This window comes from Limanda limanda, chromosome 10 (genome assembly GCF_963576545.1).
Source record: "Limanda limanda chromosome 10, fLimLim1.1, whole genome shotgun sequence".
In the NCBI taxonomy this organism is placed as follows: Eukaryota; Metazoa; Chordata; class Actinopteri; order Pleuronectiformes; family Pleuronectidae; genus Limanda; species Limanda limanda.
Window position 1 is genome coordinate 135,379 of NC_083645.1, and position 27,450 is coordinate 162,828.

The window sequence follows — 27,450 nt, forward strand, 5'->3', positions numbered from 1 at the left end:
TATGATTTGCTAATGATTTGCAGGTAAGTAATGATATCCATTATTCAGATATCAATTTGATGTTGGCTTCATTGCTGCTGGATTCAAAGTATTGTACAGTTGCCGATTTGAGCACAGATTTATCTTAATTCCACTACACCCAGTGTGAGGGTCTTAAGCTCTGGATCAGCTGGTAATCGACCCAATAATTTAGATATTTTACTATACAAGTGTTTGGATTTTAAAGATTCAATTAGAGCAGGGGTGGGGAACGTCTGGCAAGACAGTTTGTGTTTATGAATTGCCCTGCCGGTCCCATTGCCGTATAATAACATATGCTCTGCCAAATCTTTAATATCTATCAAGAGCAATTTTGTGAACGGCCTAAAGAGTCCATTTTATCTGTTTTGGTTGTGAGTGGTTTAATCAATTTATGCTTTTTTCACCATGGATATTTTAATATTTCTAATTCAAATTCAAATGTCGAATTGAAAGTTCTTTACAATTAAGTTCATTCATCTTTGAAAAAGTGACCTTGCATGCTTATGCTTTAGTTGGGGATGCAACAATACCAGTATCGGTGGAAACAATGCTCATATACATATACTCGTAATCAAAACTACTACAACGGCACCCAATACCGCTTCACAGCAACTTGACATCAACCTCTCATCGATTGAGTAGGTAGCCATAGGAGTGCAGGGAGGTGCAGGGTCAGCAGTTTGGATATATTTTAAGATAAGCGATGACAAAGGTAGAGCAGACTGCAAACTATGCTCTGCAAAATTGTCCAGAGGCGTGAAAAGTAGCACCTTTAACACTAGAAATTTGATAAAGCATCTCAAGAACCAACACAAGGCAGAGTTCGAGGGGGTTTGCTAATGCCAACAGCAGCAAACAGCAACAACCATCCTTGCAGCAAATGCTGGAGAAGCGAGAGAAAATGGCCAGACACAATCCACGAGCAGTAAAAATAACAGAAGCTCTTACCCAGTGCATTGCTCTTGATGACCAGCCGTCGTCAGTTGTCGATAATACAGGATTTCGCCGTCTTCTCAGTATACTGGAGCCGAATATGAGATTCTCAGCTGTCATAGCATCACAGAAATCAAATAACCAAAGCTGCATGCCTTCGTGAAAAAGCAGGACATTTCAGACTTCAGCTTCACCACTGTTCTTTGGACTAGCAGTCTAAGCCAACTCTATCCCTCATCCTTTTCACTGCGCAGTGGATGATGAGGATTGTATTCTCTAGAGAGTCTTTGTAGACGCAAAGCAGTTTTGGGGTTTGCAAACTAATCATGCCATAGCAGGTGCGTTTGAGTACATGCTAGAGACGTGGGGAATTCCAAAAAGTTCTGTTCACATGGGCACAAACACGATCAAGGCCATGAGTGATGCTGGATTCCCTAGCCTGCTGTGTGTCACCCTTCAGCTGGCTGTTAACAAGGGTCTTTTGGCTCAGAGAAGTGAAGCTGATGGTGGCAGTCGGACAAAAAAATAGTTGGGATATTTTAAACATTATGCCTTAGCCTACTAACGCATGCACCTTTGATGCTCTGGCATCAGATGTGATTCCTTTTGTGACCTTGCTTCAGATACTTTTGACCAAAGAAACAGATGAGGACTATGGCATAAACAATGAAAGGAACCTTAGCTACAGTTGTCAAGAGACGCTTCACTGACATGGAGAAAAACTCACTCTACTGCCCTGCAACTGTGCTAGTTCCAAGGTAGTGTTTGTGTACATGCGTTTTTGCTGATCATGTTAGAAAGAGAGAATGACGAAAACAAATCTTTATTAGGACCAATTTACAACTTTTTACCATTTAACTTTTACATTAACAATAAACTTCATACTGTAACTAGAAGGCGACCTTGTCCGTTACCAGCTTAAATATTATTTTCTAAAGAGTTTTTCTCCAAAATTAACTCTGCTACAGAGGCCATAGAGATGGTGATGCTTGAGTTGCAGAAGGTGCCTGGAACACAAGCAGGGAAGCATCGGGGGAAGCATCTGCCAGAAAGCTAAGCAAGGCATAGGCCAGCAGCAGTCTAGACAGTGTTTGAAGAGATACAGATGAGCAAGCATCAACATCACTGAGCAATGCACAAGTAGGTGCTGCTATTCTGTTAGAGACAGAGAAGCTTATTTTCATCAAAAATAATCTGCCCTTCACATTTCTGAAAACGCCTCAGTCCTCACAGACAGCCCTATCATTTCAGTTGTTCTGCTACAGTCAGGAGTTGTATTTTGTGTTGTACTGAAAACCACTGAATGAAAACCACAGTACATTTATGTGTGAAATGTGTGGCAGTGCCATGTTTGTTCAGGAAAACCAGGTTTGTTTCAGAAAAAGGCCTAGTCCTCAAAGACAGGACTATAAACTAAGTTGTTTTGCAATAATTGTATATTGAGTGGTATTGAATTCCACTGAATGTGTTAGGTGAAATGTGGAGCAGTGCCATGTTCTTTTCAAGAAAATATAAAAGGTGGATGTAAAAATGTCAGCAACATCATGTTGTATATTAATTTGTTACAGTCAAAAGAGAGGACGACTCACACAACTAAGATGTGTTTTCTTTATTTATTCGAATATTATTATAATAATTATATAGGTGGTTTAAAGTTTTACAGTAAGAGTTGTGACAAATGCAATGTATCGCAGTGGTTTCTGGGATTTATCGTCCGACTGAATTTGCTATTGAGAAAGGCATACCATAATATTTTTCATGATGCACCAAGTTAGAGGTTTCCTTGCACAGTTACACATATCCAAGCAAAAGTTGTATGTACGATGACATCCTTAACCGAATAGATATTGAATCAAATTGACCTAAATAATAAAAAATCTATTAGAATCTTCATAGACATGTATCATGAATAAAATAGTTGTAGTTGATAATTATGCGAAATGATGACTGCTAGGATGGAATCCATATGGTTAAGATTTTGATTCAAGTTGTAAATCTAATTGTTAAGGACATTTTCGAAGAAACTGTGTCCTCTCCTCGAAACATAAATAGTGCAGCTGTCTGTCGTATTCGATGAAGTGCGAGAGCATGGCAAAGGTCAGAGGCTTCACTCCCGAGACAACATAGGTATGAGAAAAGTGTCCTCACACTGAATTACAGGAAAGATTTGGCACTATACTTAATTGAATAATAATGGTTTGAATGTAATTTTGAATTTTAAATTATGTTGATTTATATTGTGCGTTTTTTTATTTATTGCTGGTCCTTAATACATCATACATATCATTGATGATATCATCCTGGAGCTGAGAAGAAAAATTAAATAATAATCCTGGTGTGATTACAATTTTCCTAATTATAATTTAAGTTATCAAATTGGAGTGTTTGAACTCAGGAATTGTTTTATTACATTCAATAAATGTCTTATTTTACCTCATCATTGTTATGTTTCATGTATTCTTTGAATAACATCAAAAAACAAGCTGTAGGACTAAATGGTTGCCGCAGAGCTTTTACTCAAAATGGCCGAGAGATGTTTGCCTGCTACAGCCCCCTGGACATGCTAGTTGGATGACCATTTGTGCGTAAGAGGGCGGGTTCAAATGAATGCCTGGTGTGAGACATTCATGTTAAATTACCACAATTTTTATCCAATGTATTGTACAGCTTTGTCATTCCTCTGCTGAAGAGATGTCCCACTCTTTATTGTGATGGGTTTGTGTTGATTTCATGATCAAAATGGGAACTGCTGAGGAATTTTTGACTATCCTCACACAAACTGTATATACCACAATAATGTATATAACTTCTGTCTGTACTATCTTTCATATCTGAATCAAATGTGGCCAGACAGGAACCAAGTACAACTCTTTTCTAAATTACACCAGTGGCAAGACTTAACGACACAATGCCATTTATGAATGCATATTTAGACTTGACTGTCCGACAGGATGCGAACACCTACAGGTAACAGTGTGACAGCAATACTAGCCATTCATGAATGTGCTGTTGAAGGGGTGATAAAAGTAGAGGAAGATATCTTCACACTTGGGGGTGACAATTGCTTATTTTACTCTGTCAGCGGTTTATATTGCTCCACCTTCTGGTGTGATGCTTTAATTTGAGAGTACAAATATGAACGAAACATCAAATACAGAACATCAGGCTGTGCTACAATAAAGGGAACACTTAATCGTCAGAGTATACCACCAAGTCGGTTAAACTTAATCCCTTGTCTCTCCCAACTGAGTCTTTTCTAGTTTGATGTTCTGCTAGTGTCCTTGTCACTAATGGTAGCATGAGGCGGTACCTGCAGCCCAATCAGGTTGCACAGGTAATCCAGGTCCTCAAGGACGGTACATTCTTATGTGCAGCTACATAAAGGTTTGCTGCGTCTCCAAGCAGTCTCTTGAACACGGAGGAGACACCGTTAGACTGGCTGTTACACAAGGAAAGCTGAACAGGGTTGTAGAAGGGCATCGACCCAGGAGCAGAGCTGGTATCCGTTTCTTTGTGAAAGTAGGAACAGGAGGAGCAATTCCAGAGCCCTAAAAAAATGACTTCTAGCCGGCTGCTGGCCAAACCATCTGAAACAGATTTCCATTGACCCTTTTCACGTAATTTTGTTCAACAAATTATACAATGTACATCAGTTAAGATTTACAACTTGAATTATTTGTTCATCAAGATCAGATGTATGATTTCGGGTGATCTATTCTTTTTTTTTTTTGCAGTGTATATAACTGTTAATTGACTGATCTGTCACATTTATCATTCACCAAGATGACTTCATTTTGGAAAATAACCTTAAAAGTATTCGGTTCCATTTTTTCGATATAAGTAGGCCAACTTAAGTGCCTTACCTTAAATGGTACACAGGTCAACAGTAAGTTAACAAGCTAACAAATATGGCAAGTCAGAACATGTCAAATGATGTACATTGAAGATAAAACAAGCATTGAAGGAATATGCCAACTTGCATCCTCTCTGCAGCACTGGACATGAATAGAGCTAAATGTAAGGGCTAGAAATTCTGGGTAAAAACAATTATTTTTACAGTGAGGCCTACAAGTAATTTGAATGTCAGTAAGAACTGACAATCAAATGGATCACTGCTGCCCTCGATGATAAACAAGACATTCTGATCATAGACGGGTTTTTCCATTAGTGAATCATTGTCAGAACTAGAGAATAAGAAGAGAATAGAGAAAACTGAGAATTTGAAACCAGAGATTTGGCAAAGCAATGCAGCTTCTGCAACTAAACTCTACTGTGGAAACTTATAGTGATCACGTTTGTCCCGAGTTAAATTCATCATTATGAGCGGTTGATTATGTAAAACAAGTGTGAAGCTTATTGATGATCTCAGAACCTGAGGGAAAATTAACAGCGCACACATAGAGAAACAAACAGATCCCCTTGCTGTGGGTTTCTCTAAACTAAAGTTGTTGTTTGTCGCCAAAATATCAACACTGTTCATAACATAATAATCATTACTTTTTAATCTTCACACACACACACACACAACACTTTATACATTTCCAAAGCCCAAACATGTATGAGAACACTCAATTTACACTGTAAGTGGACAGAATGGAGCTGTGCATGGCTTCCGAGTGTCTGCCCGATTCTGTGGCACTGCGGCCAGGCTGAGCACCTTCTCCCAGCCATGGAGCTGTCTACGTTCGTAGCCAAGGACTGTTTGTATATTCATCACAAGTCATTTCGTCATCACGATATTAAATAACGTTATCATATGTTTTCCTAATATCATGTAGCCCTATTACCAATGCAGTGTTTTGTCTTCACACAATCCAGCCAGCTAACTACATAGTCAGCAAATTATATCTAACAATTAAGGCTCCTCCTTCCCCTTTGATTTAACAACACAAGGGCATTTAAGAATGTAACAGGACACCGACCAAAAGAAATCCTGGAAAGCACTCCGCAGCCCATAGCCGATGTAAAGAAAATAAAAAATGCAATCATTGTAAATCGATGAAATCACCCTTCAAGAGGTTCTCTCCAATTTCTTAATTGAAAGTGTCATACCGAGTTTATCCAAATTGGCGTAAAACAACCAGATAAGCTATTGCAGAAGTAATGTATTTCAAGTATAAGACAAACATGCTTTTTTAAATTTATATTCGCTTTTTAAAAATGTGTAATTACCTGCCTTTGTTACGAATACATTTGTCTAAATTTCTCAGTTCAGCAATTTACCAACATATTTATACGCAACTTAAATCATTTATGCAGGTTTTTATAGATATGGACTACTGAAATCATCCGATATCTTAATCGAATTTTATCAATTGTAAAAATGTCAATATGATTAAAAGTAGAGTCTTATATGAACTGATCCAGATTAATTTAGTCAATTATGCATTGCTTCGATTTGACTGACTTAGGGGGCTATCAGCTTTTTCCTGCTCCAAATAATATTTTGGAGCAGCAATTTTCTCTCTATACGATATATCTTTCCTATGACGATGACACCCAAATAGACTTGTCCTTCAAGCCAGACATCAGAGTGTCTATCCACCATTAAGGAATGGATGTCACTTAACTTTCTTCAGTTAAATTTTAATTAAACTTTAATAATCATCTTCAGTCCAGACCAGCTAGCAGGCAGACTCCTATAACTTCCTGGACCCCTGGCAGCGTAAACATTTGATTCTCATCTGTACTTCAAAACACATTTTAATCAAATCACTAAATCCTGCTACTTTCATCTACGAAACATTTTTAAAATCAATACGGTTCTATCTCTTCCTGGCTTAGAAAGACCCATACCTGCCTTTGTTCTCTTGATTATTGCAACGCCCTGTAAATATGACTCAACCAAACATAGTAACTCCTTTGCAGCTTGTTCAAAACACTGCTGCTGGTATTTGGACAAAAAGCAACCGTAGGGCTCATTTCACGCCAAATCTTGCGTCCCATTACACGTTACCAACTAATTAATAGCTTTGTCTGCATTTGTGAAAGAGCAACCAATTACTTCCCATTATGTTTTCTTTTTATTACTACAATTACTATATAACCCACCCAGTCTTCAATAATAGGGACCATTTTATGTTTTCAAATGATCAATCGCATGTCAGTCTCAGCATGTATGAGGTGCAACCTTTGAAGGTCAACAGTACAAAAAGAGACAAAAACTTGTAATAAAACTTAAAACTTTGTTTGTACAAAAAACTGTCTAATCAGAGTAATTTTATGTTAAGTTCACATCTGGTAAAGATTTAAAAGCAGGTCTGCATTTACATTTTGATGTGATAAGATTTTAGATATTATAAAACCTCAAACAATACAAGTCGTGAAAATATACATCAAACATACATGATATCTTGCCTATAATACGACATTGATAATTCTCAGCAATGTTGCTATCACTCAAGTAATGAGTAGGGTTGCAAAGGGGCGGAAAGTTTCCGGTAAATTTCCGGAAAGTTTCCGGAAGGTTTCCATGGGAAGTTAAGCTCGGGAATTTTGAAAAAAGAAAACAACTACGCAAATTAAACGCCGTGCAATAAAAACATCTTTCAAAACTCTATTTTAGAGATGGAATGCAGCACACAATGCACGTTGAATTTCAACCCTCCACTGTGCATTCTTACATCACATGCACAGATAATTCCCAGCATCCTGCACACTACAGCAGGGCTATTGAGGCCTGCTGTAGTGTACAGGACTAGTCAGGTAAGATTTGATGATATTACTGAGGAAAATATATTAGCATGCTGATTGAGGATTGTTCATCTGTTCATCTATCCTATTTCCATTCATTTATCCATCAATTGTAAAATATGTTTACAGAAGATTCCAATTGTTTGGCTAACTATTTATATCTCTGGCATTGCATTAGTGTTTTTTTACAAACTTTTTTCTCATCTTATTCTACAGAAGATCTCATGTGTGGAGGCATTTCACCCCATCCAATGTAGAAGGAGAGGCTGTGTACATTTGCAAATGCTGTGCAAAGACCTATATTAAGAATGACACAACAATGCAGAAGCTTTAAGTCAAGTGCCCAAAGTTTCCTCAGGGCTCAAATCAGCCTATGACAAAACAAAATGTTTATATTTATGTCTGTATATGACAAGGTAAATACAGTTAGTATAAACTACCCACAACATTTCCAGTTTATTCCCGTTGATTCCCGTTAATTCCCATGGAAAGTTTCCAACTTTGAATATTCCCGGAATTTTGCAACCCTAGTAATGAGTAATGAGAGTTTTAATAATTTTTACAAAACATGCCATGGACCAAGTAACCAATACCAAGGTTTTATGAAACAGCAGTAATGGTGAGTCAGCCATGGCTGATAGAATAGATTAACATTAACATGAAGAGATCAACATTTATGAAGATAAACCTGTATGTTATCGTGGTACTAGGTCATGGCTAGCCTGATATTCCAATGGCTCTATATAGGCCATCAAAAATCCACACTACTATGTATAGGATGCAGAGAGGTCTTACCTTATTACAATGACGACCAATGCCCATGAGAAAGTTGTCTGGTTTGATGTCCCTATGGATGAAGTTCTTTGTGTGTACATACTCAATTCTGCTGATCATCTGCAGATGGAGAAAAGATCATAGTTAAATAACTCACTGTTCTCCCAATTAACTCTTAGGGCACCTTTGGGACATGTTTGTCATTACCTGTTTAGAATTTTTGTTAATTTCTACTGTGTTAATGCATATGGCATGTATATTTTTATGGAATTTTGAAATTTCAACCTCTTTTCCTATGATATGTCTTGTTGTCACTCACTATGTAATGAAAATACCACCTTTCGGCAAAAACGTACCCATGAGAACCCAAAAGACCACCCCAAAATGTGAGGTTAGAAAAATCAGAAAAAAGATTGTTAAACCTCCAGGCTCTGTCTCTCAGTCGGTCTCTCTCACACACTTTCACAAATTAAACCAATCACACAAACATGATGTGCACATGCATATGAGGGCCTTTACATAAAGTAAACCAATCGAAATCTTTAGGTATATACAGTGGATATAAAAAGTCTACACACCATTGTTAAAATGCCAGGTTTTTGTGATGAAAAGAAAATAGGACCAATATAAGCAATGTCCGAACTTTTCCCACCATTAATGTGACCTATATTTACAATTCAATTGAAAAAACAAACTGAAATCTTTTAGGGGGGAAAATTCAAAATAAAAAATTTAAATAATGTGGTTGCATAAGTGTGTAAACCCTCTTATAACTCGGGACAGGCTGTGTTCAGAATTAAAAAAAATCACATTCAAACTCATGTTAAATAGTAGTCAGTAAACTCCTGCCATCATTTACAGTGACTGATTAATCCCAAATATAGTCCAGCTGTTCTAGTAGGATTTTCTTGACAGTAGTAGCATCTTCCAGCAAGAGCCATGGTCCCAGAGGGCTTCTTAAGCATCAGAGGTATCTCATTATTGACAGGTATCGGTCAGGAGAAGGGTACAAAAGAATTTCCAAGGCATAAGATATACCATGAAACACAGTGAAGATAGCCATCATCAAGTGGAGAAAATATGGCACAACAGTGACATGACCAAGAACTGGACGTCCCTCCAAAATTGATGAAAAGAAGAGAAGAAAACTGGTCAGGGAGGCTTCCAAGAGGCAGACAGCTACATTTAAAGAGCTGCAGGAATTTCTGGCAAGCACTGGCTGTGTACTACATGTGACAACAATCTCCCGTATTATTCGTATGTTTGGGCTATGGGGAAGGGTGTTCTTTTCTTACAAAGACAAACATCCATGCCCGGCTTAATTTTGCAAAAAACACATATGAAGTCTCCAAAAAGCATGTGGGAAAATATGTTATGGTCTGATGGATCAAAGGTTGAACATTTTGGCCATCATTCCAAAAGGTACGTTTGACACAAAAACACTGCACTTCACCCAAGGAACACCCACAGTGAAGCATGGTGGTAGCAGCATCCTGCTTTGGGGCTGTTTTACTTCAGCTTGAACCGGGGCTTTAGTCAAGTTGGAGGGAATTATGAACAGGTAAAAATACCATTCAATTTTGGCACAAAACCTTCAGGCTTCCGTTAGAAAGATGAAGAGGAATTTCACCTTTCAGCACGACAACGACCCAAAGTATACATCCAAATCAACAAAAGCATGGCTTCACCAGAAGAAGATTAAAGTTTTGGAATGGCCCAGCCAGAGCCCAGACCTGAATCCAATTGAACATCTGTGGGGTGATCTGAAGAGGGCTGTGCACAGGAGATGACCTCGCATCTGACATATTTGGAGTGCTTTTGCAAAAGAAGAGTGGGCAAATATTGCCATGTCAAGATGTGCCATGCTAATAGAGTCCTACCCACAAAGACTGAGTGCTGTAATAAACTCAAAAGGTCCTTCAACAAAGTATTAGATTAGGGGTGTGCATATTTATGAAGCCAGGTAATTGTAAGTTTTTATTTTTCCCACTAAAGGATTTCAGTTTGTTTTAAATTGTTCACGTTATAGGTCACATTAAAAGTGGAAAAAGTTCTGACATGATTTATCTCTTATCACAAAAACCTTGCATTTTAACAGGGGTGTGTAGACTTTTTATATCCACTGTATCTCTATGATAGTGGTTGCCAAAAAGACGATCGCCACTTCACTCTTCCCTGTCGATCACTGTAACTCTCTGGACTCACTGGCTGAGGTTGGGCCACAGATCTGCAGTGTACCTGCTACTGCCGGCGGAGCAGCTGGTTTCTCTACTGCATTCCCCAAAAAAATGTGTGAGATTATGTACTAAACTAGTGTTGAGTCTGCGCATGCGTTGAAAAAAATGAACGTGTTAATTCGACAAATTAATCATCCCGCTTTAATGCGTTAATTTTGACAGCCCTTAATTAAATGATCACAGCTTTGTGGTCTTTATCATAAACATCCCATCCACCGAGCTGTTTACACATACCTACACATACGCAAGATGTTTAATATTTATTTATTTTTCATGGTTGCGTGTGTGGTCCATTTTATTCATGTTTTATTTGAGGAAATTTTATTAAAATGTCAGACTGAATATTCTTTAGAATTTAAGTGCATTGCTCTTTGAAAGGGTGTAATAGCAAGATTATGCTCCAATATTATATTTTTTTCAGTTGGATGAAATAGTTTCAAAATTAGGACAATATTTATTTCAATAATTTCTGGGACAATATAAAATCCAACAATTTGTTATCATGACAGGCCTACCTTAGTATTTGTAATAATGCACCAACTTAGGTTTCCTTTCTCAGTTTACAGCTTTCATTCTGAGAATTTCTTTGAGACTGTAGACTGAAATAGCCCTCTCATCAGCATTTGCTTAAAGTAAAAAAAAAAAAAGCAACAGTGCTGCTATTGGAAAAGTTAGTCTGGACCCCTGCAAGGGGTATTATTTAAAAAACTAATTTTAAAGAGTTAAAATAATATACTGATGCTAATAAAAAAGGAAAATTATTTAAAGAGGAAACAAATTATATAATGTGTTTTATAGCAGTTTAAGGGAGTGGACATGCCTGTCCATAGAAGGTGCTGAAAGGACGTCGTTTTAACAAAGCCCTAAGGGTTAAAATATTGAAAGTAATTCCATAAACGCAAAATTGTAAACAAACAGCTTATCCCGTCTGGGGATGTACAGGGGTTTAATGGATGCTTTCAGACTGCCATTTAAAATATATACATATAATTTACAAAGACTGGTGATTTAAATTAATATTTTAATGCAGGATGAAATGAACACAATTGTTTTAATATATGTATGTAAACACTGCAGATAGCCAAGATAATAAAGCACCTCCTGGCTGGTCTACCTGCTAGCGCCTTCTGACCTCTGCAGATCATCCACAATGCAGCAGCTTGACTGGTCTTTAACCTACCTAAATTCACTCCCACTACTCTGCTCCCTTCAGTGGTTACCAGTGGCTGCCTGCATCCGTTTCAAAACACTAGTACTTGCGTACAGTGCGAGCTAATCACTCAACAATCACAACTCTTTGCTGTCCTGGCTCCTAAATGGTGGAACGTGCACTGCAATGAAATCAATACAGCAGAATGTCTAAACATCTTCCACCCCAGACTAAAGACACATTTCTTCCAACTATACCTTGGATAAAAAATTTTTTTTAAAATACACTGCATTTAGTAGCCCTTGTATGGCACTTACATATAGCACTTTGTAGTTTGGCTTTCTTGAAGAAAATTGTACCTGCTTGATTCTTGTTGTTCGAGTTTGCACCCTCATGATTCAATGCACTTATTGTAAGTCGCTCCTGATAACAGCATCAGATAAATGAAATGTAATGGCCAACATAGGATTATGATTTTTACTAAGTCAAACTTGCGCTTCACTGCTTTGCAGAACACCAGACTTGGTTGTCTGGACTATAGAAGGGATGCGAGAGTACCCAAATGAAACCAAGTGCAGGCAAAATGCTTCTTCCGGGGGGGGGGGGGGGGGGTCAAACGAAAGCTGTTGTGCATGTGACCAAAGTGGGGCAGCTGTGGCTGAGGGTTAAAGTGATAGTCATCCAAGCAGAAGGTTGACGGTTCAATCCTCAGCCTTCCCCATCTGCATGCCAAAGTGTCCTTTGGCAAGCTACTGAACCCCTCAAATGGCACTTCATGAATGTTGAATGCACTAATTGTAAGTAGCTTTTGAAAAAAGCTTCTGCCAAATGACATGCAATTACATAATGGTGGATTGTGTGTATGCTTTAGGTACCTGGTCTGCCAGCATAAGGACAGTCTTCATGGTGAAGCGGCGAGAGCAGAAGTTGAACAGATCCTCCAGACTCGGTCCAAGAAGATCCATGACTAGGACATTGTAGTCCTTCTCTTGCCCATACCACCTGATGAAATAATAAAAATGTTTGAACAAGTTCCTCGGGTTGAACTCAGATCCCACACTGTTTGCCTTTCTTTTGAAAAGGTCTCTGAGGAAAAGTGTGTTAACAAAAGGTATTGTTTAATCAAGACATGGATTTTGGGAGGTAACAATATAAGTATCCCCAGGATAATTTTAGCAGCGGGGGCCGGATGGGCGCATATATATTTATATTATATATACACATACACACACAGCACATAGCCTTTTATACTCATTTTGTATACCATACCTGCTTATATTTATAACTATCTAATATGCATGTATTATGTATACATCTTTTTCAATATCCCCCGACACTAATGAATAAATAGTGTTGATCCTCATGCCTCTGCACTTTATTCAAGTACATTTCTCTACAAACAATATTTATGTAATTTAAGGTTTATATTATATACATAGTCTCTGTATTTTTATTCAATCACCTTTTTTAGTCTTTTGTGTCCCTCAGTCTTACTATCTGCTGCTGTAACAAGTGTATTTTCCCAATCTGAGATCATTTAAGTATTATCCTAATATTTAGATATGCGATACATTTTTTTCAAAAAAATACAGACCTATATAAATATATTAGATTGCAAGTTTATATGTGCATCTCTAATTGGGATGTCTAGATAACAAATTGAGTACTCAATATAGATACCATTACATTTTCATGATTCCACATAACCAATTCACCACACAATGGAAGAAAACTAAAGCAAAACAAGATATCTCAACAGAAATATATGAACAGCGAGGATGTTCATGGGGATGGCACAGCTTCTTAACCTTGAGGAATCTTTTCATGGTAAGGATGTTCTCCACTCTACACAGTGCCACTGAACCTTAAGTAACATTACAAATAAGAAACAGAGCCCATTACAACAGTCTGCACATCAATTAAATGACACCTACCAAAAAAATATGTTAGGTAATATTAGGGACATATGCAACTTTTGTTCATGTTTGAAACTGTGTAAGAAAAAAAGGGTGTTTTTGACTTTAAAAAAAATTAATAAATATAGAATAGATGTCCGCTGTTCAGCTCGAACCTTATTGCCGCCAAACAATTTTCATAGTATGGATTTTTATAAAAACGTCAAATGCATTATTTGGTACAGTACACAGATGAACCTCTATGCTGTAGAATATCTCCAAGAACTGTATTTCAAGCAAGTACAGTGCCTTGAATGAATATTCACCCCCTTGGACTGACATTTTGTCATGGTATAACAGAATAAAAAAATTTTCATTGAGATTTTATGTAATGGACCAACACAAATTGTACATCATTTGGAAGTGGGGGGAAATATCATATGGTTTTCAAAGTAATTTACAAATAATTAGTGAGTAGTGTTGAGTAGGCCTGTCGCGATATGCAATAAATCAATTAATTGCGCGATAAATTAAAATGAGCGATAATTTTTTGCCGGCTGCAATAAATTCAGGGATTAAAGTTTTCCGTCGCTATGACGGATTTCCGTCAACTCCGCTCGCATAAGGCTAAAAATGAGATCGATGCAGATCCCATCCGGCAGTCGGCCGCGGCTGCCGGTGGACAGACTCTTGTCTCCGCGCTGCCCGCGCCCCGCGTGCGTCAGGGCTCCCGTGCAGGTGTGGCAGGATCTCCTCGCGAGCCCTCTCCCAAGCGCTGACTGGCCCCCGCCGGGCGCATTTCCTCCGTGGTGCGCCGCGACGGCTCCGGGTCGGCTTGGAAAGGCTCGGGGCGGGAGAAACGGAGACCACGGCGAGAAAGGTTTCACAAAAGCGTTCGGGGGGACGAAGGCGGGCAGAAGCCTGCCTGCGACAGCCCCAGCCGCGGAGACACGGGGGTCTCCGAGCGGTCTGACACAGGGGTCTCCGCGGAGACACGGGGTCTCAATTGGCTCAGGCACCGAAGTCAGAGTCACGAGTCAGAGTGTGTCTGTTTTGTATTTATTTTTATTTATTTAAGTATAGTGTAAACTTTTGTTAACAGTTCATATATTATTCATAGTTTTAAGTTAAAAAGTTTTTGTATTTATTTATATTTATAATCTACTTTAAACAGTTCATATATTTGGCAATAAAAAAGTCTTTCTTAAATGTCTTCCAGATGTCCAGTTCCAGTGTTCTTTAAAAATAAAAGTTTATTGATCTTCGAAAGGGTGTACTTGCATTATTATGCCATTATCATTATATAAGTTGAAAATGGTGTCAAAACGGCAATATTATCGCTTATCGCAATAATTTCTGGGGCAATTAATCGCACAGAAAAATGTGTTATCGTGACAGGCCTAGTGTTGAGTGCATATGTATTCACCCCCTTAATGTGAAACTCCAAACAAAGATCCGGTGCGAACAATTGCCTCCAGGTCACATTTGCAAGTCACATAATTAGTAAATAGGGTCCACCTCTCTGCAAAAAATCTCAGTATAAATACACCTGTTCTGTTAAGGCCTCAGAGTTTGTTAGAGATCATTACTGAGCAAACAGCATTATGAAGACCAAGAAGCTCACCAAACAGGTCAGGGAGCAAGTTGTGGAAAAGTATGAAGCAGGGTTAGGTTCTAAAAAAATATCCCAAGCTTTGAACATCTCACGGAGCACCATAAAATCCATCATCAGAAAATGGAAAGAATATGGCACAACCACAAACCTACCACGACAAGACCGTCAACCCAAACTGCCAAGCCAGTCACAGACAAAAATGTATCAGAGGAGCAACCAAGAGGCCCATTGTAACTCTGGAGAAGCTACAAAGATCCACAGCTGAGGTGAGAGAATCTGTCCACAGGACAACTATTAGTCATGTCCTCTACAAATCTGGCCTTTATGGAAGAGTGGCAAGAAGAAAGCAGCTGTTGAAAGTGAACCATAAGAAAGCCCCCATTGAGTTTGCCACAAGCCATGTGGGAGACACAGCAAACATTTGGAAGAAAGTGGTCTGGTCAGATGAGACGAAAGTTGAACTTTTTGGCCTCAATGCAAAACGTTATGTTTGGCGGAAACCCAACACTTTCCATCACCCAGCATCATGCTGTTGGGATTAGGGCTGCAAATAACAACTATTTTCGTAGTTGATTAATCTATCGATTAATCGATTTACCGGATTATGAATGACACAAATTCTCAATTGCTCTTATTTAGCCAACAGCCTTTAAATTTAGCTTGAGTTAGTTTGCGGCATGTGATGAATGAAAATAAAGATCAATACTTCATTAAAAAATTTCTTTTAATAAACATTGCTGCATTTTAGGCTACTATTGATACAAAACAAAGAAAAATTAAAGTTTTTGTCCATTGAAAACCAGGGACAGGCAAAGTGCTAATATAAAAAAAAATCATTTAAATTCAAATTTCGATTTTTCCTGTGAACCAAGAACAGGCCAAGTGCAGATACTAAAAAATAAATAAAAAATCAAGTATCCTTTTTTTCTGTAAACGAAAGGACAGGGGGAAAAAATCAGCAATAAAATTGAAATTACAGCCTTCGAACGGCATAATTATGATTAAAAAAGACGTTTGTCAGGCAATAGGATAGGATTACATTTTTAAACTCGTAAAAAAAAAAGTTTAAACCATATTTTGTGGTGGATTCTAGAATCCTACGCACAGGTATATATATATATGTTTATATAGCAAGCTAGATAACAGGCTATCTTACCGAGGCGAGTCTGCATTGTCTACATAACGATGTCAAACTTGCCCTTCCTCAAATGCTCGTGTACTGCTTCAATGGAAAGCAAGGACTGCCTTACAAATATTGCAGGTCGGTTTTTTTGGGCTATGTTAAGGGTGAAGTTCTCACATACTTTTGACTTTCTGGTATGCGATGGTGTTGCAACAGACACCGCAATTGGTCCTTGTTTTGTCGCTATTGCACATGCGCGACTTTCAGAGATAGGAATAGAGCGAGATGGCTCACTCCTCAGCTACTTCCATCAGCACCTCCGGTAAATCGACGTTAAGTTCAGCTACACGGCACAAAAAACACACGCTATTATGTAACCAACAAATCATTGTCGATTAAATTCGTTGGTGACTATTTTTGTCAACGATTTTGGACGACCACGCCGATAAATTGTTGCACCCCTAGTGGGGATGCTTCTCTTCAGCAGGTACAGGGAAACTGGTCAGAATTGAGGGAAAGGTGGATGAAGCTAAAAACAGGGCAATCCATGAAGAAAACCTGATGCCGTCTGCAAAAGACTTGAGACTGGGGCGCAGGTTAATCTTCCAGCAAGACAATGACCCTTACCATACAGCCAAAGTTACAATGGAATGGTTTAGATCATAGCATGTTAATGTCTTAAAATGGCCCAGTCAAAGCCCAGACCTAAATCCATTTGAGGCTCTATGGCAAGACTAGAAAGCTTCTGTTCACAGACAGTCTCCATCCAATCTGACTGAGCTTCAGCTTTTTTGCCAAGAAGAATGGAGAAACATTTCCATCTCTAGATGTGCAAAGCTGGTAGAGACATACCCCAAAAGACTTGCAGCTGTAATAGCAGCGAAAGGGGGTTAAAAAATCTTTCAATAAATAAATGGGTGCAGTTAGAGTGGCGGAGGAAACAAACTCCAGCTCGGTACAAACCAACTGCAGCTTCTCCCCTGATCATTGAGCAGCTGTGACCAGAGAAAGTCAGTGTTTTCACTGTTTTTCAACAAAGTAATTTACCAGCTGCTTCATGTGAACAAGCTCTGATGTCACTGCGCGTGTCGCTCTGAGCGACTGAGTGGGGGTGGAGCCCCCGGCCTCTGTGCGTGCGCTGTCTGGGAGCACACACATGCACATTTTCTATCACTCCTGGTATTTCACATGATGGCCTGATACGATGATGTTTTAAATTGAAGTCATTTCATCATATGAAAACTGATTCGTTCAGTTCCTCATTCACAAAAAAATATAATTGTTTATGCACAACACTGTACAGGGAGCCACTGCAGAGGGATGAAGATCCGCGGGTTGCTGACCCCTGTCCTTGATGAACCACCAATGATGTTCGCATTCTAAATACATATTTTATGTTTTAAAGGTATGTCACTACTACTGAATTAACCTACTGCTTACAGCATTGAGTATATAAAAAGGTCTGGGCAGCCACTGCCGTTTTTTTTTTTTGTCATTGAGCTATATTTGATAACTGAATTTATTATTTTCTTACATGCCACTGTTCTTGTAATGTTAATATTTTTTTTATTTATTACTTGAAGGCTACATGGCCAATGTTTTTTTTTCAGGAGTGCATGTTTAAGTATATGGGTTTTCTTGTTTTGTTTTCTATCTTGGTATAGGATTATCGAGAATGTGGAATTTCATCACATCGGTATCGACATCTTCAATTTCGGTATGGTGACATCCTTACGAGAGAGTAAAAAACAGAAACTAAGACACGCTTGGCTGTATGAAAGGAAGTCAGGTTAAACTAAGAGTATAGGAGGGGCAGCAAGACCAACAGGTTGGACAGGCTGTAACAAGGCGTTGTTAAAAAGGCACCAGAACAAAGATGCAATTAACAGTCCCCAGCTTGTGTAACAGTTGTAACTGCTTCCTGCAAATCAGAATCCTCTCCAAAATCAGACCCATATTTTCACACCCAGACGTTTGGAAAAGTAATCCACATACTTCTTACTCTATACTGGACTACTGTTACTCCTTCCTCTCTTGCATAAGCCATAACTCACTCTCCCACCTCCAAATAGATCAGAATGCAGAAGCTAAGCTTCTTACTGGTTTTAATAGACATCACCCACATACTTGCTTCCCTCTATTGGCTCTGTTCATTTTAGAACTGATTTTAAGATTTTACTGATTATCTTTAAAGGATACCTTGTCCCAATATACATAACAGTAAAGGTCTGTGCCTGTTCATAGCCTTAGATTCTCAGTTGGAGCCCAGCTGGCTGTTCAAAAGTTAAGGCTGAAAACTGAAAAGGTGCTCGGACCCCTCAGCTTTGGAATTCCGCTGCAGAGATCACATGATCATGTTTAGAGCACCCTGACAACGTTGTCAAATCAAATCTCTTGAGATCAGTGTCTTCAAACCTTTTTACGAGGAGGTATTCATTGTTTTTTTGATTTTAATTTTTATGTCCGTCGTGTGTTAGTCAATCCCCCCCTCGCTCTGACTTTATGCTTAGGGGGACAGATAGAGAAATCCGCAGAAACGGTGGAAGCTCTCACTCTGCCACTGCAAGGCAGTGTGCAGACTTATACTTGTAAACTTATCACTATAACAGTTTTACAGTAATGTAATGTGCTCTTTAATAGATGTGGGAAAAAACTGAAAACCAAAACCTTGAAAACCTATAAATTGGTTAATGTCCAGAAGTGCTTAACTTTTCCTGAAACGACATTAAAGATTTAAAGTATAGATGTTCTCAACAACTAGTTATATTAATCTGTCAGGTAAATCACGAATAATCTGATGATGCAAGTAAAACCTGCTCTATTGGTAGAATTTCAACATATAAATCTTCCTGAGTGACGGCAGAATAATATAGATTTTCTGTTCAACTGGTACAACATAAACTAGACAGAAAAAACCTGTAAGAAATAGGATAAGACTTCCCTATAGCTTTGTTTTAATTTGTAAGTGTCGAGACATAAAAACAAAGCAACTTAAGCTCTTGATGTAGCCGCCTCTATTACACAACACATTGGTATACCAAACTTCAGTTTAAACCATTCACTAAATAATCAATATGATTTCCTTCTCTGCTACATGACCTTGAATTTATTAAATGCAGGGTCTCATTATTGATTGAACTATTGTATTCCATTTTTGGGTACAGCATGCACAGAACCTTTTCAATGTGTTTACAGTACTAACAAACACTACCGTTTGCAGTTATGCGATTGACAAACAAATAACACTGGCTTCAAAAGAGACGCAACTACTACTCAGAATAAGTCAAATGTTCCCGTTTCATTAAAATAACAAAAGGTAGGGCATCATGCTGTCAATATTAGTACATTATGTAGTTGTGGAGTGACTGTAGTATTTCCGCATTGATTAGCTTACTCAACACATACTTGAACACAACAAACATTGTTCGAATCATTAGAGGCCTCAAGAGAGTAAAGTAAAGCCATACGGGGCTTATATCACCGGATAAAAACGCATTTTTACCGAGGGTATGAATTGTTTTGTTTTTCTACACGTCTGTGCTCCGCCGCCATTTTCTAAAAGGGTTCAGGAAGACATGTTGGGAACTAACGCAACAAAAGAGGAGCGGCCATTTCCAGCCAAGTAGTAGCTTTTCCTCTACCCTACCAACTGATATTCACAATACATGTGCACAAAATAATGTCAACATAATGATGACAAAACGAGTTTATATGCCAAGTCAAACCACGATAATATTTTAAAGTGCGTGGAAAAGACATCGTTACTAGAATCAACAGAGTAATTTCAGGCCGACTTGCAGGCCTATACCTTAAGGCTGTTTTCACTTTTACAATGGTTGCTTTCCCAAATCTAACAACATCACGGAATTTTAGACTAATAATTTCATCGAGTATCATGTCATTGTCTATAAGGAAAGCAAGACGTGAAAAGTTTGTCATTACCTGATATGTGGGATCCCGACACCACCTTGTAGAATCTTGTACAGTTTGCTTTCGTATAACAACTGTGGGTGCCTCGCTTTCTGTGACTCCAGTTTTACAGCTACCTCCTAAAAACGGTATAAAAAACATGCATATGTATTTAGCCTTATAGGACTCGGTGGTCAAGATAGCAGTCAAAGCAAAATATCAGTCAAGCTAATTTAACAGCTACTTCGCTAGTCAAATACTAACATACAAGGCGATGTTGCAATGTGTCTCCGATATTTTAAATTCAGTCGGGAAAACTGCCAGAAAAATCGCTATGAGAACAGTGACAGATGTAGATGTCGATGCAATAGGTTACCTCTCCATTTGTGATGTTGATGGCCAGATATATGTCGCCGAAAGATCCCGATCCAATTTTTCTAACAAGCTTGTATTTTCCGCCGACAATGAACTCGGCTTTTGAGCCACCGCTGCTCGCCATACTTTCCACCAAATGACGATTTCCACCCGATTCACTTTAGGAAATTCTGGTGGTCTGGTCCGATTGTCAGCAGAACATAGAGTCCTAAATGTCCACTTGGTGTAAAGGGCAATTACGGACTTACCTCACTAACGATAATAACAACAAACGCAAGCAACTATATATATATATATATATATATATATATATATATATCTCCTGATGTTTCCCTTTATTCTGTTACAAGTTATCTGCGTTAAAACACAACCCCTCCAGGAACCACAGAATGCAATGGGAGTATAAAAGTATAAACACCCACTATAAACTCTGACAAAGGCTACGGCCTCCAACAACCTCCCAGCTACCTCGATGTAGCAGTCGATTCGACTCTAACGCTGGCTAACGTTAGCATCAAGCTAACGCTGTCGCAAGGACCACCGCAAAAAGAAAGACTCTCGACCTCCTCCGCGCTGAGGATCAAATCTGCCTTTTCGGTGACGTTAACGTAATGTCCTCGATCTTTTTAGTCCCCCGCTGTTGTTATTGACAAACTTCAAGGGTCACAACCGTCCGTTCAAAGTACAACTCGATCACTCCGCCATCTTATCTTCTCTACCCTTTCTCTCAGCTGGTTTCCGTTGGAGGTGATTAGGTATTCCAAGACCCCTTCAGGTTCTGTCGGAGAAAAATACCATTCGACGCACAAACGCCGTATCAAATACAGTGACATGAAAATAAAATGTCTTCTCAATGATGCCCGTAATATATCAATTTAACAACTGACAAGCAGCCTGCATCCACTTTGTATATATTGTCTAGAACATTAGGCCTCTTCTGCATTTTTCTGCCAAAAATGTATTGTTAAATAAAACTGAATGTGAAGCTGCACAGATAGATACGGTTCAGTCTGGGTTAATAGATTTAGGAATCGAAGTGTTACTGCCGTTGATACCCAGAAGTAGAACAAAAACTTAAGTCTTATAATTAGAATTGAGAGCACATCTTTCATACATGTAAACACCCCCACTTCCTCTAACATTTTGTATTCCTTAAATAACACAGAAATATACATGAGGCCTTTCAACTTGCATTAACTACTCTCCAAACACAAATACTGTAAACTTTACCAACTTGAACTTTGTGGCAGGTTTTGTCATCACATCTGATACTATCTGTTGGGCAAATGACCAGATTATTTCCCCATTGCCCGAGCACCAACAGTGCAAAGGCCCTATTGATATTGATATGATTATTATTTTTCAGGCAAATTAATCACGTTTTTCAAGATATAGACATGCTCAAAAACTCACCATAGTTTAGAAAACTCCAAAGTGGTGAATATGTACGTATTCTAGAGTAATTTGAAATGGGCGTGGCAACATTGCTGCGCAGCGCCACCGAGAACGCAGCCCCTGAGTTTACTTTCCCTTTGTTTTGGCCCGCCATGGCATTTTAATAGCTTGTGATTATTCCCCTCTTATTTGTAGTTAAGTTAAATATAACATCTTATATATTATATCTTATTTTTCAAGTACATGTTTAAAGAAAATGGCACACAGATATACAAAAATCCAGGAAAAAATGTCAAGAAGACACGAAAATTTACGAAAATAAATTCAACAGCAGTTTGTCTTATTTGTAGCCAGCAAGTGCCTGTTTTGAACGAATATTACATCCGTAGCCACTATGAAACAAAACATTCCCTTGTTTCTTCAAAGTACAGCAACGAGGAGCAAAAGGAGAAGGCATGTAGCCTGCTAGTGTAGCAGGTATTAGATATAGTGCATTCCACCAAAAATCCCTCTGCTTTTGTTTATTATTGATTTATTTTATTGGGTGTTTTATTTTGTTTTCATTTGTTGCCCATTGTATTTTTTTTCCAATTGCGTAATGTGGAAGAACATTCTCAGTTCTTATTTTCTTTTGCACTCGCTTAAGAGATTATCAGAAAAAAATGATGTACAATGTGGGAAGGGGAGAATATGTTCCTACTGGTTATTCTGGTCTTACTTCTGGGAGGGGAAGACTTTTAAATGAGCTGTTTAATACTCCAGTTAGAGTTCCAGGCAATGTGGGCTCACCAGCCTTTAGCGCCAGCAGATTATCTAATAGTCTATTCCCTACCAATAGACCTGCTGAGATGCTTTCAACAATTTCACACATTAGTCCAGACACTCACTGACTCAGTTCTTAACCTGACTGGAGTAAAGCTAGTCATGCAGTCAGATGTGAGAGAGCCTCCTGTTTTTAGAGGAGATGGTTCAGACAAGCATTCTGCAAATTAGTAGGAGGAGCTTTTGGACACATATTTGAGAAAGAGGGGTGTACGACTTGAGGCACAGTACGAAGAGATTTTATCCAAGCTAATGGGTAAAGCTAAAGACGTAGTGAAGATAACCTTACGTAGCAACCCATCACTGAAACCCCATGAGAACCCAAAAGCGATAATGAATATACTGAAACAACATTTTGGTGATGCAACATGTTCAAGTATGCCTCTTGCTGACTTCTATAGCACACTGCCTGTAGCAGGATAGAACCCAGTTGCATATTGGATTTGCCTTAACAAGGCTGTCGACGCAGCTGCGGAAGACTTGAGAAGACAAGGGCGACACATTGATGATCCTAGTCGAGAGGTAACCATGATGTTCGTAAAGTATTGTCCAGATCCCTCTTTTGCTGCAGTGTTAAAGGTCAAAGCACCAGACAAGTGGACTGCTAGTGAGATATAGGAGCAGGTTGATCGATATCAAATTGAACTGAAGAAAAAGTTATTTACTGAGCCAAGTTGCCCTATGTCAGCTAGAAATGTGACAGCTCATGTTCAAACAACTGCAGTTGATGTGTCAGCTTCAGCCAGCTGCGCAGTGTCGCCTCCTGTACATTTGGAAGTGAGTGCCACACATATCTCTTAGATTGATGACAAGTGCATTAAGACTCTCATTGGCCTCCTCTACCATACACTTGCTCAAAACAATCAGGCAGAAGATAGACAGCACTCACCTGACCAGTTACAAAAGGAATTCTGCAGGGTTTGCAAATCTGTTGAGCACTCCATTCTTGCTCACTGTAGACACGAATTAATTATGTTAATTGCGACCCAACTCGGATAAATTTCACCATGGTCGAGCTTCTTAACATCAGGGACACAACACCATCTGATTTATGTCCCAACTTTCTCGCCTCTTCCGTGGATTTAGTGGACATACTCATCAAAGGTGCCGTGGTCCTCGGTCACGCAGCGAGACTGAGATGGAGAGGAAAACACGCTGGGGCCCCGGTGCGCTTCAGGGAGAGAGGATTACGCTCACCTCTCCCGAGTATACTCCTCTCCAATGTCCGCTGTTAGGATTTCAAATTTTGAACTATAGTCTGTGCTGAAAGAACTCTTAACAATAAAGATATGAGTAGTTTTAGCTAGATATTATGCTTTGTACAAATGATTTAATAATAACCTTTTCCTTCCTCATATTTAATCTACAATTTAGAAATGTGTGTGCGTCACAACAATGGTCAGTCTCACAGCTGTCTTGATAGGAGAGTCTAGAGAGAGTTTATTATGGCTCATTTGGTGCAGCCAAGATGGCAGGAGCATGACATTTTCTACTCAAGGCTAGGTTGTTTGTTTCTATGTTGTTTGTTTGTTTCTATGTTGGTTTGTTTGTTTTTTAATATTGTTTCATCAGAATCAGATTTATTGGCCAAGTAAGTTTGGACAAACAGGGAATTTGACTCGGTAAAGTGGCTCTCAGTGTGCTTACACAGAATACACATCACAAAAACAAAACAATACAATACAAACAGTCACAAAAACAATACAGAATACAAACAGTGCGACGGTGTAAGAAAAGAAGTGCAGGGATAAATATTAAACAGTATGTGTATTACGATTATACAGTGAGGGTGAAATAAAATAAACATAATTAAATATAATTATAATATACATTATATATAATATAATATAATTTCGGGAGTAACTGTACAGTGGTTATTATAAAGATCCAGGGTTATTGCACAGTGCCACAGTGGGTTGGCTATTCACAAGTTCACATTCAGAAGTAAAGAATCCAATCATTTAATATCTTATTTTATTTTCTACCTGACACAGCAGGGACAATAGTAAAGACCATTTTAATACTTCACAAGTTACTAATTTGATTCATAAAATAAACTTCAAGGATGAGGGATTAACCAAATCACATAAAGGTGTCCTTTTTAAAGCCCATCTCTAAGTACAATTAATGTGCAATGTTTTTTTCTTTTCTTTCTCTGTTTTCATTATTTTCACAATTCCATTTTACATAAGTTTCATCCGTAACTGGTTTTGTGACAATGACTGTGATAACAATGTTTTGTTTTTTAGTATGGAGAAGTTGCTGCTCCGATGCAATGAGCCCAGTGAAAGTTAGTTAAGAGCTGATCTGCTTTGCTCTGCTCAGGTTTGATGAGAAATCTATCTCTTCTCTTTGTTTGTTGAAATGCTGTTTTGTTGACTTTTATTTTCTTAGAGCTGAAAATCATTTATGTGCTTTCTATATGAGCCGAATCAATCATATTAGGAAAAGAAATTCTAACTTAACTTTTAACTAAATTCTGTGCTGCCTAGAATTAGATATTTTTTCAGTTTCACCTGCAGTTGCTTTTATTCCACATTCAAAGCATCCATTTAAAATTCAATAGTCAAGACATGTTAAATCTATTTACAGTTGGAATTTAAACTAGGAGTTTGATTCACCCCCCATGTAAACTCTTGTTAGACTTTGCAGACCTAAAATAAATATGTTTCACCTTTTTAAAGAAGAATAAATTCAATTAAAGGTCAGCGGTCAAATACACTTTAACTCATAGCCTGTTTCATTTTAAATAAAAAGCACGAACCATAATACAAGCCCCTCTGTTTACACACTTTATTGAATGTCATTTCCATTATTATATTTAAATTTATTTTGGACCCTTTAACTTTTAAATTCAGGGAAGACGGGTTTTTATTTTTGTTTTGTTTTATACGTTATCTTAACATCTTATGCTCTTAATTTGAAAGGTGTTGTTAAGCTCTATTTTTAGTTTTTTATTTCATCATGAAGGAAATTGTGGCAGAATGACTTTTAAATTGTTTTGGGACACAGGACAGTTTGACCTCAAAGCTTCTGAATTATCGTGTAATGGAGCAGTCAATACATTTTGGAAAAGGGTTTGAACACAAATACTCAAACGCTGTCATATCTGCTGCTTATTGAAATTCAGCTTGCTCATTTAATATTTCATGAAATGCCAAAGATTTCTGTCACTCTTTTGCCACTTGTTTAATCTTTTATTATTTAATGTCCACTTATTGGCCGACCACTCCTCAAAAGTTTTATTGAAATTGTCGACCACAAAAAGAGGGGGTATGTACGACGATGTATGGTTACACTGAACCAAAATGGCCCTCGATCTGCTACTGGCAGAAAAGGGTAATGTGTGCACTATGATAGGAAGTTCTTGAAAGACATTTTTTCCAAACCAAACCGCCCCTGGTTGCTGGGTGACCAGAGCCTCTCCACCTCTACGCACCATGACATGACAGTAGACTCTGAAATTACTAAATAAAATCTTCACCACGGCTCTGAGGGAGGAAACATGCCTCATCCCCCCAGCTGATCTGATGCTGGTGATGCGTACAAAGCTGATGCTGAGGAAGGAGATGCTGATTATGATGAGGAGGATGAGGACGGGTTTGCACTGGATGGGATGAAGGTTGGGGGGTACACGAAATCCCCAGTTAGTGGTTCACACCATTAAATGGTGTGAAAAGAGGGTTTGTAAGGATTTCAATATTTTAACTATAGTCGGTGTCTGGCTGTACTCTTAACAATAAAGATAGAAGCAGTTTAAGCTAGATATTATGCCTTTATACAAATATTTTAAAACTGTTGCTGCTTAGTGTTAATAATGAATCTTTTAATTGTTCTAAATTCTTACTTCTGATATTAAAGGCTTATTCCCTTTGCTGCACTCAACATCAGATAAAGTTCACGGAACTTTCCCTTCTGGGGCAAAGTCAGACTGACATTGTTTGGGTTCAGTGTTCCTAATGTTTACACATTAACATAATAATCTTTTTTCCAATTGTAAACACCATTGCCCCTCATGGCATCTGCTGGGTCAAGGCCTTTCAAGAAGTGAACAGGTTGTCGAGCTATCAAAGTAGGAGCGTCATTGGGAGTGGCTCCTTACTACTTCCGTATTCCAAATGCCAGGAGGATGGCCTACGCCTGCGCACTTCAGAGGAGGGAGGAACGAAGATTTACTGTTATAAAATGGACAGGCACCGGATGTTTGGGGCGCTCTGATTCAACTAGTGTGTTGGAAGCCCATTGCTTTGCTGATTTATAACCTGTTCATTGTCTCCTAAATAAATACTTGTTTGAATGAAACAGAGTTTGGCTCATCTTCTCACATAAAGGATAAACCAACACGCATGACAGTTCCCAAAAAGAAGAGGACCACAGGCCTTAATGACTACAGACCAGTTGCCCTGACCTCTGTAGTAATGAAGACCTTTGAGCGCCTCGTGCTGACCCCCCTCAAGGCCATAACAAACCACCTCCTCGACCCACTGCAGTTTGCCTACAGAGCCAAC

The 27,450-nt window shown here is 38.6% G+C and overlaps 1 protein-coding gene across 6 annotated transcripts in view; it reads right to left on the reverse strand.

Moving 5' to 3' along the window:
• csnk1a1 (casein kinase 1, alpha 1) overlaps positions 1–21,473 on the reverse strand; it is a 41,368-nt gene extending 19,895 nt beyond the window's left edge. For 5 of the 6 annotated variants that reach the window (XM_061079980.1, XM_061079978.1, XM_061079977.1 and 2 more), the window contains exons 1-4: positions 20,727–21,473; positions 20,384–20,490; positions 12,684–12,810; positions 8,443–8,541 (exon numbers count right to left, since the gene is read on the reverse strand). In XM_061079980.1, coding sequence (XP_060935963.1) covers positions 8,443–8,541; positions 12,684–12,810; positions 20,384–20,490; positions 20,727–20,849 — 456 coding nt within the window. In that variant the 5' untranslated portion in view covers positions 20,850–21,473. The remainder of the gene's footprint in view (positions 1–8,442; positions 8,542–12,683; positions 12,811–20,383; positions 20,491–20,726) is intronic. The other variant, XM_061079981.1, reaches the window with a different exon arrangement.
• Between the last annotated feature and the right edge of the window lie 5,977 nt (positions 21,474–27,450).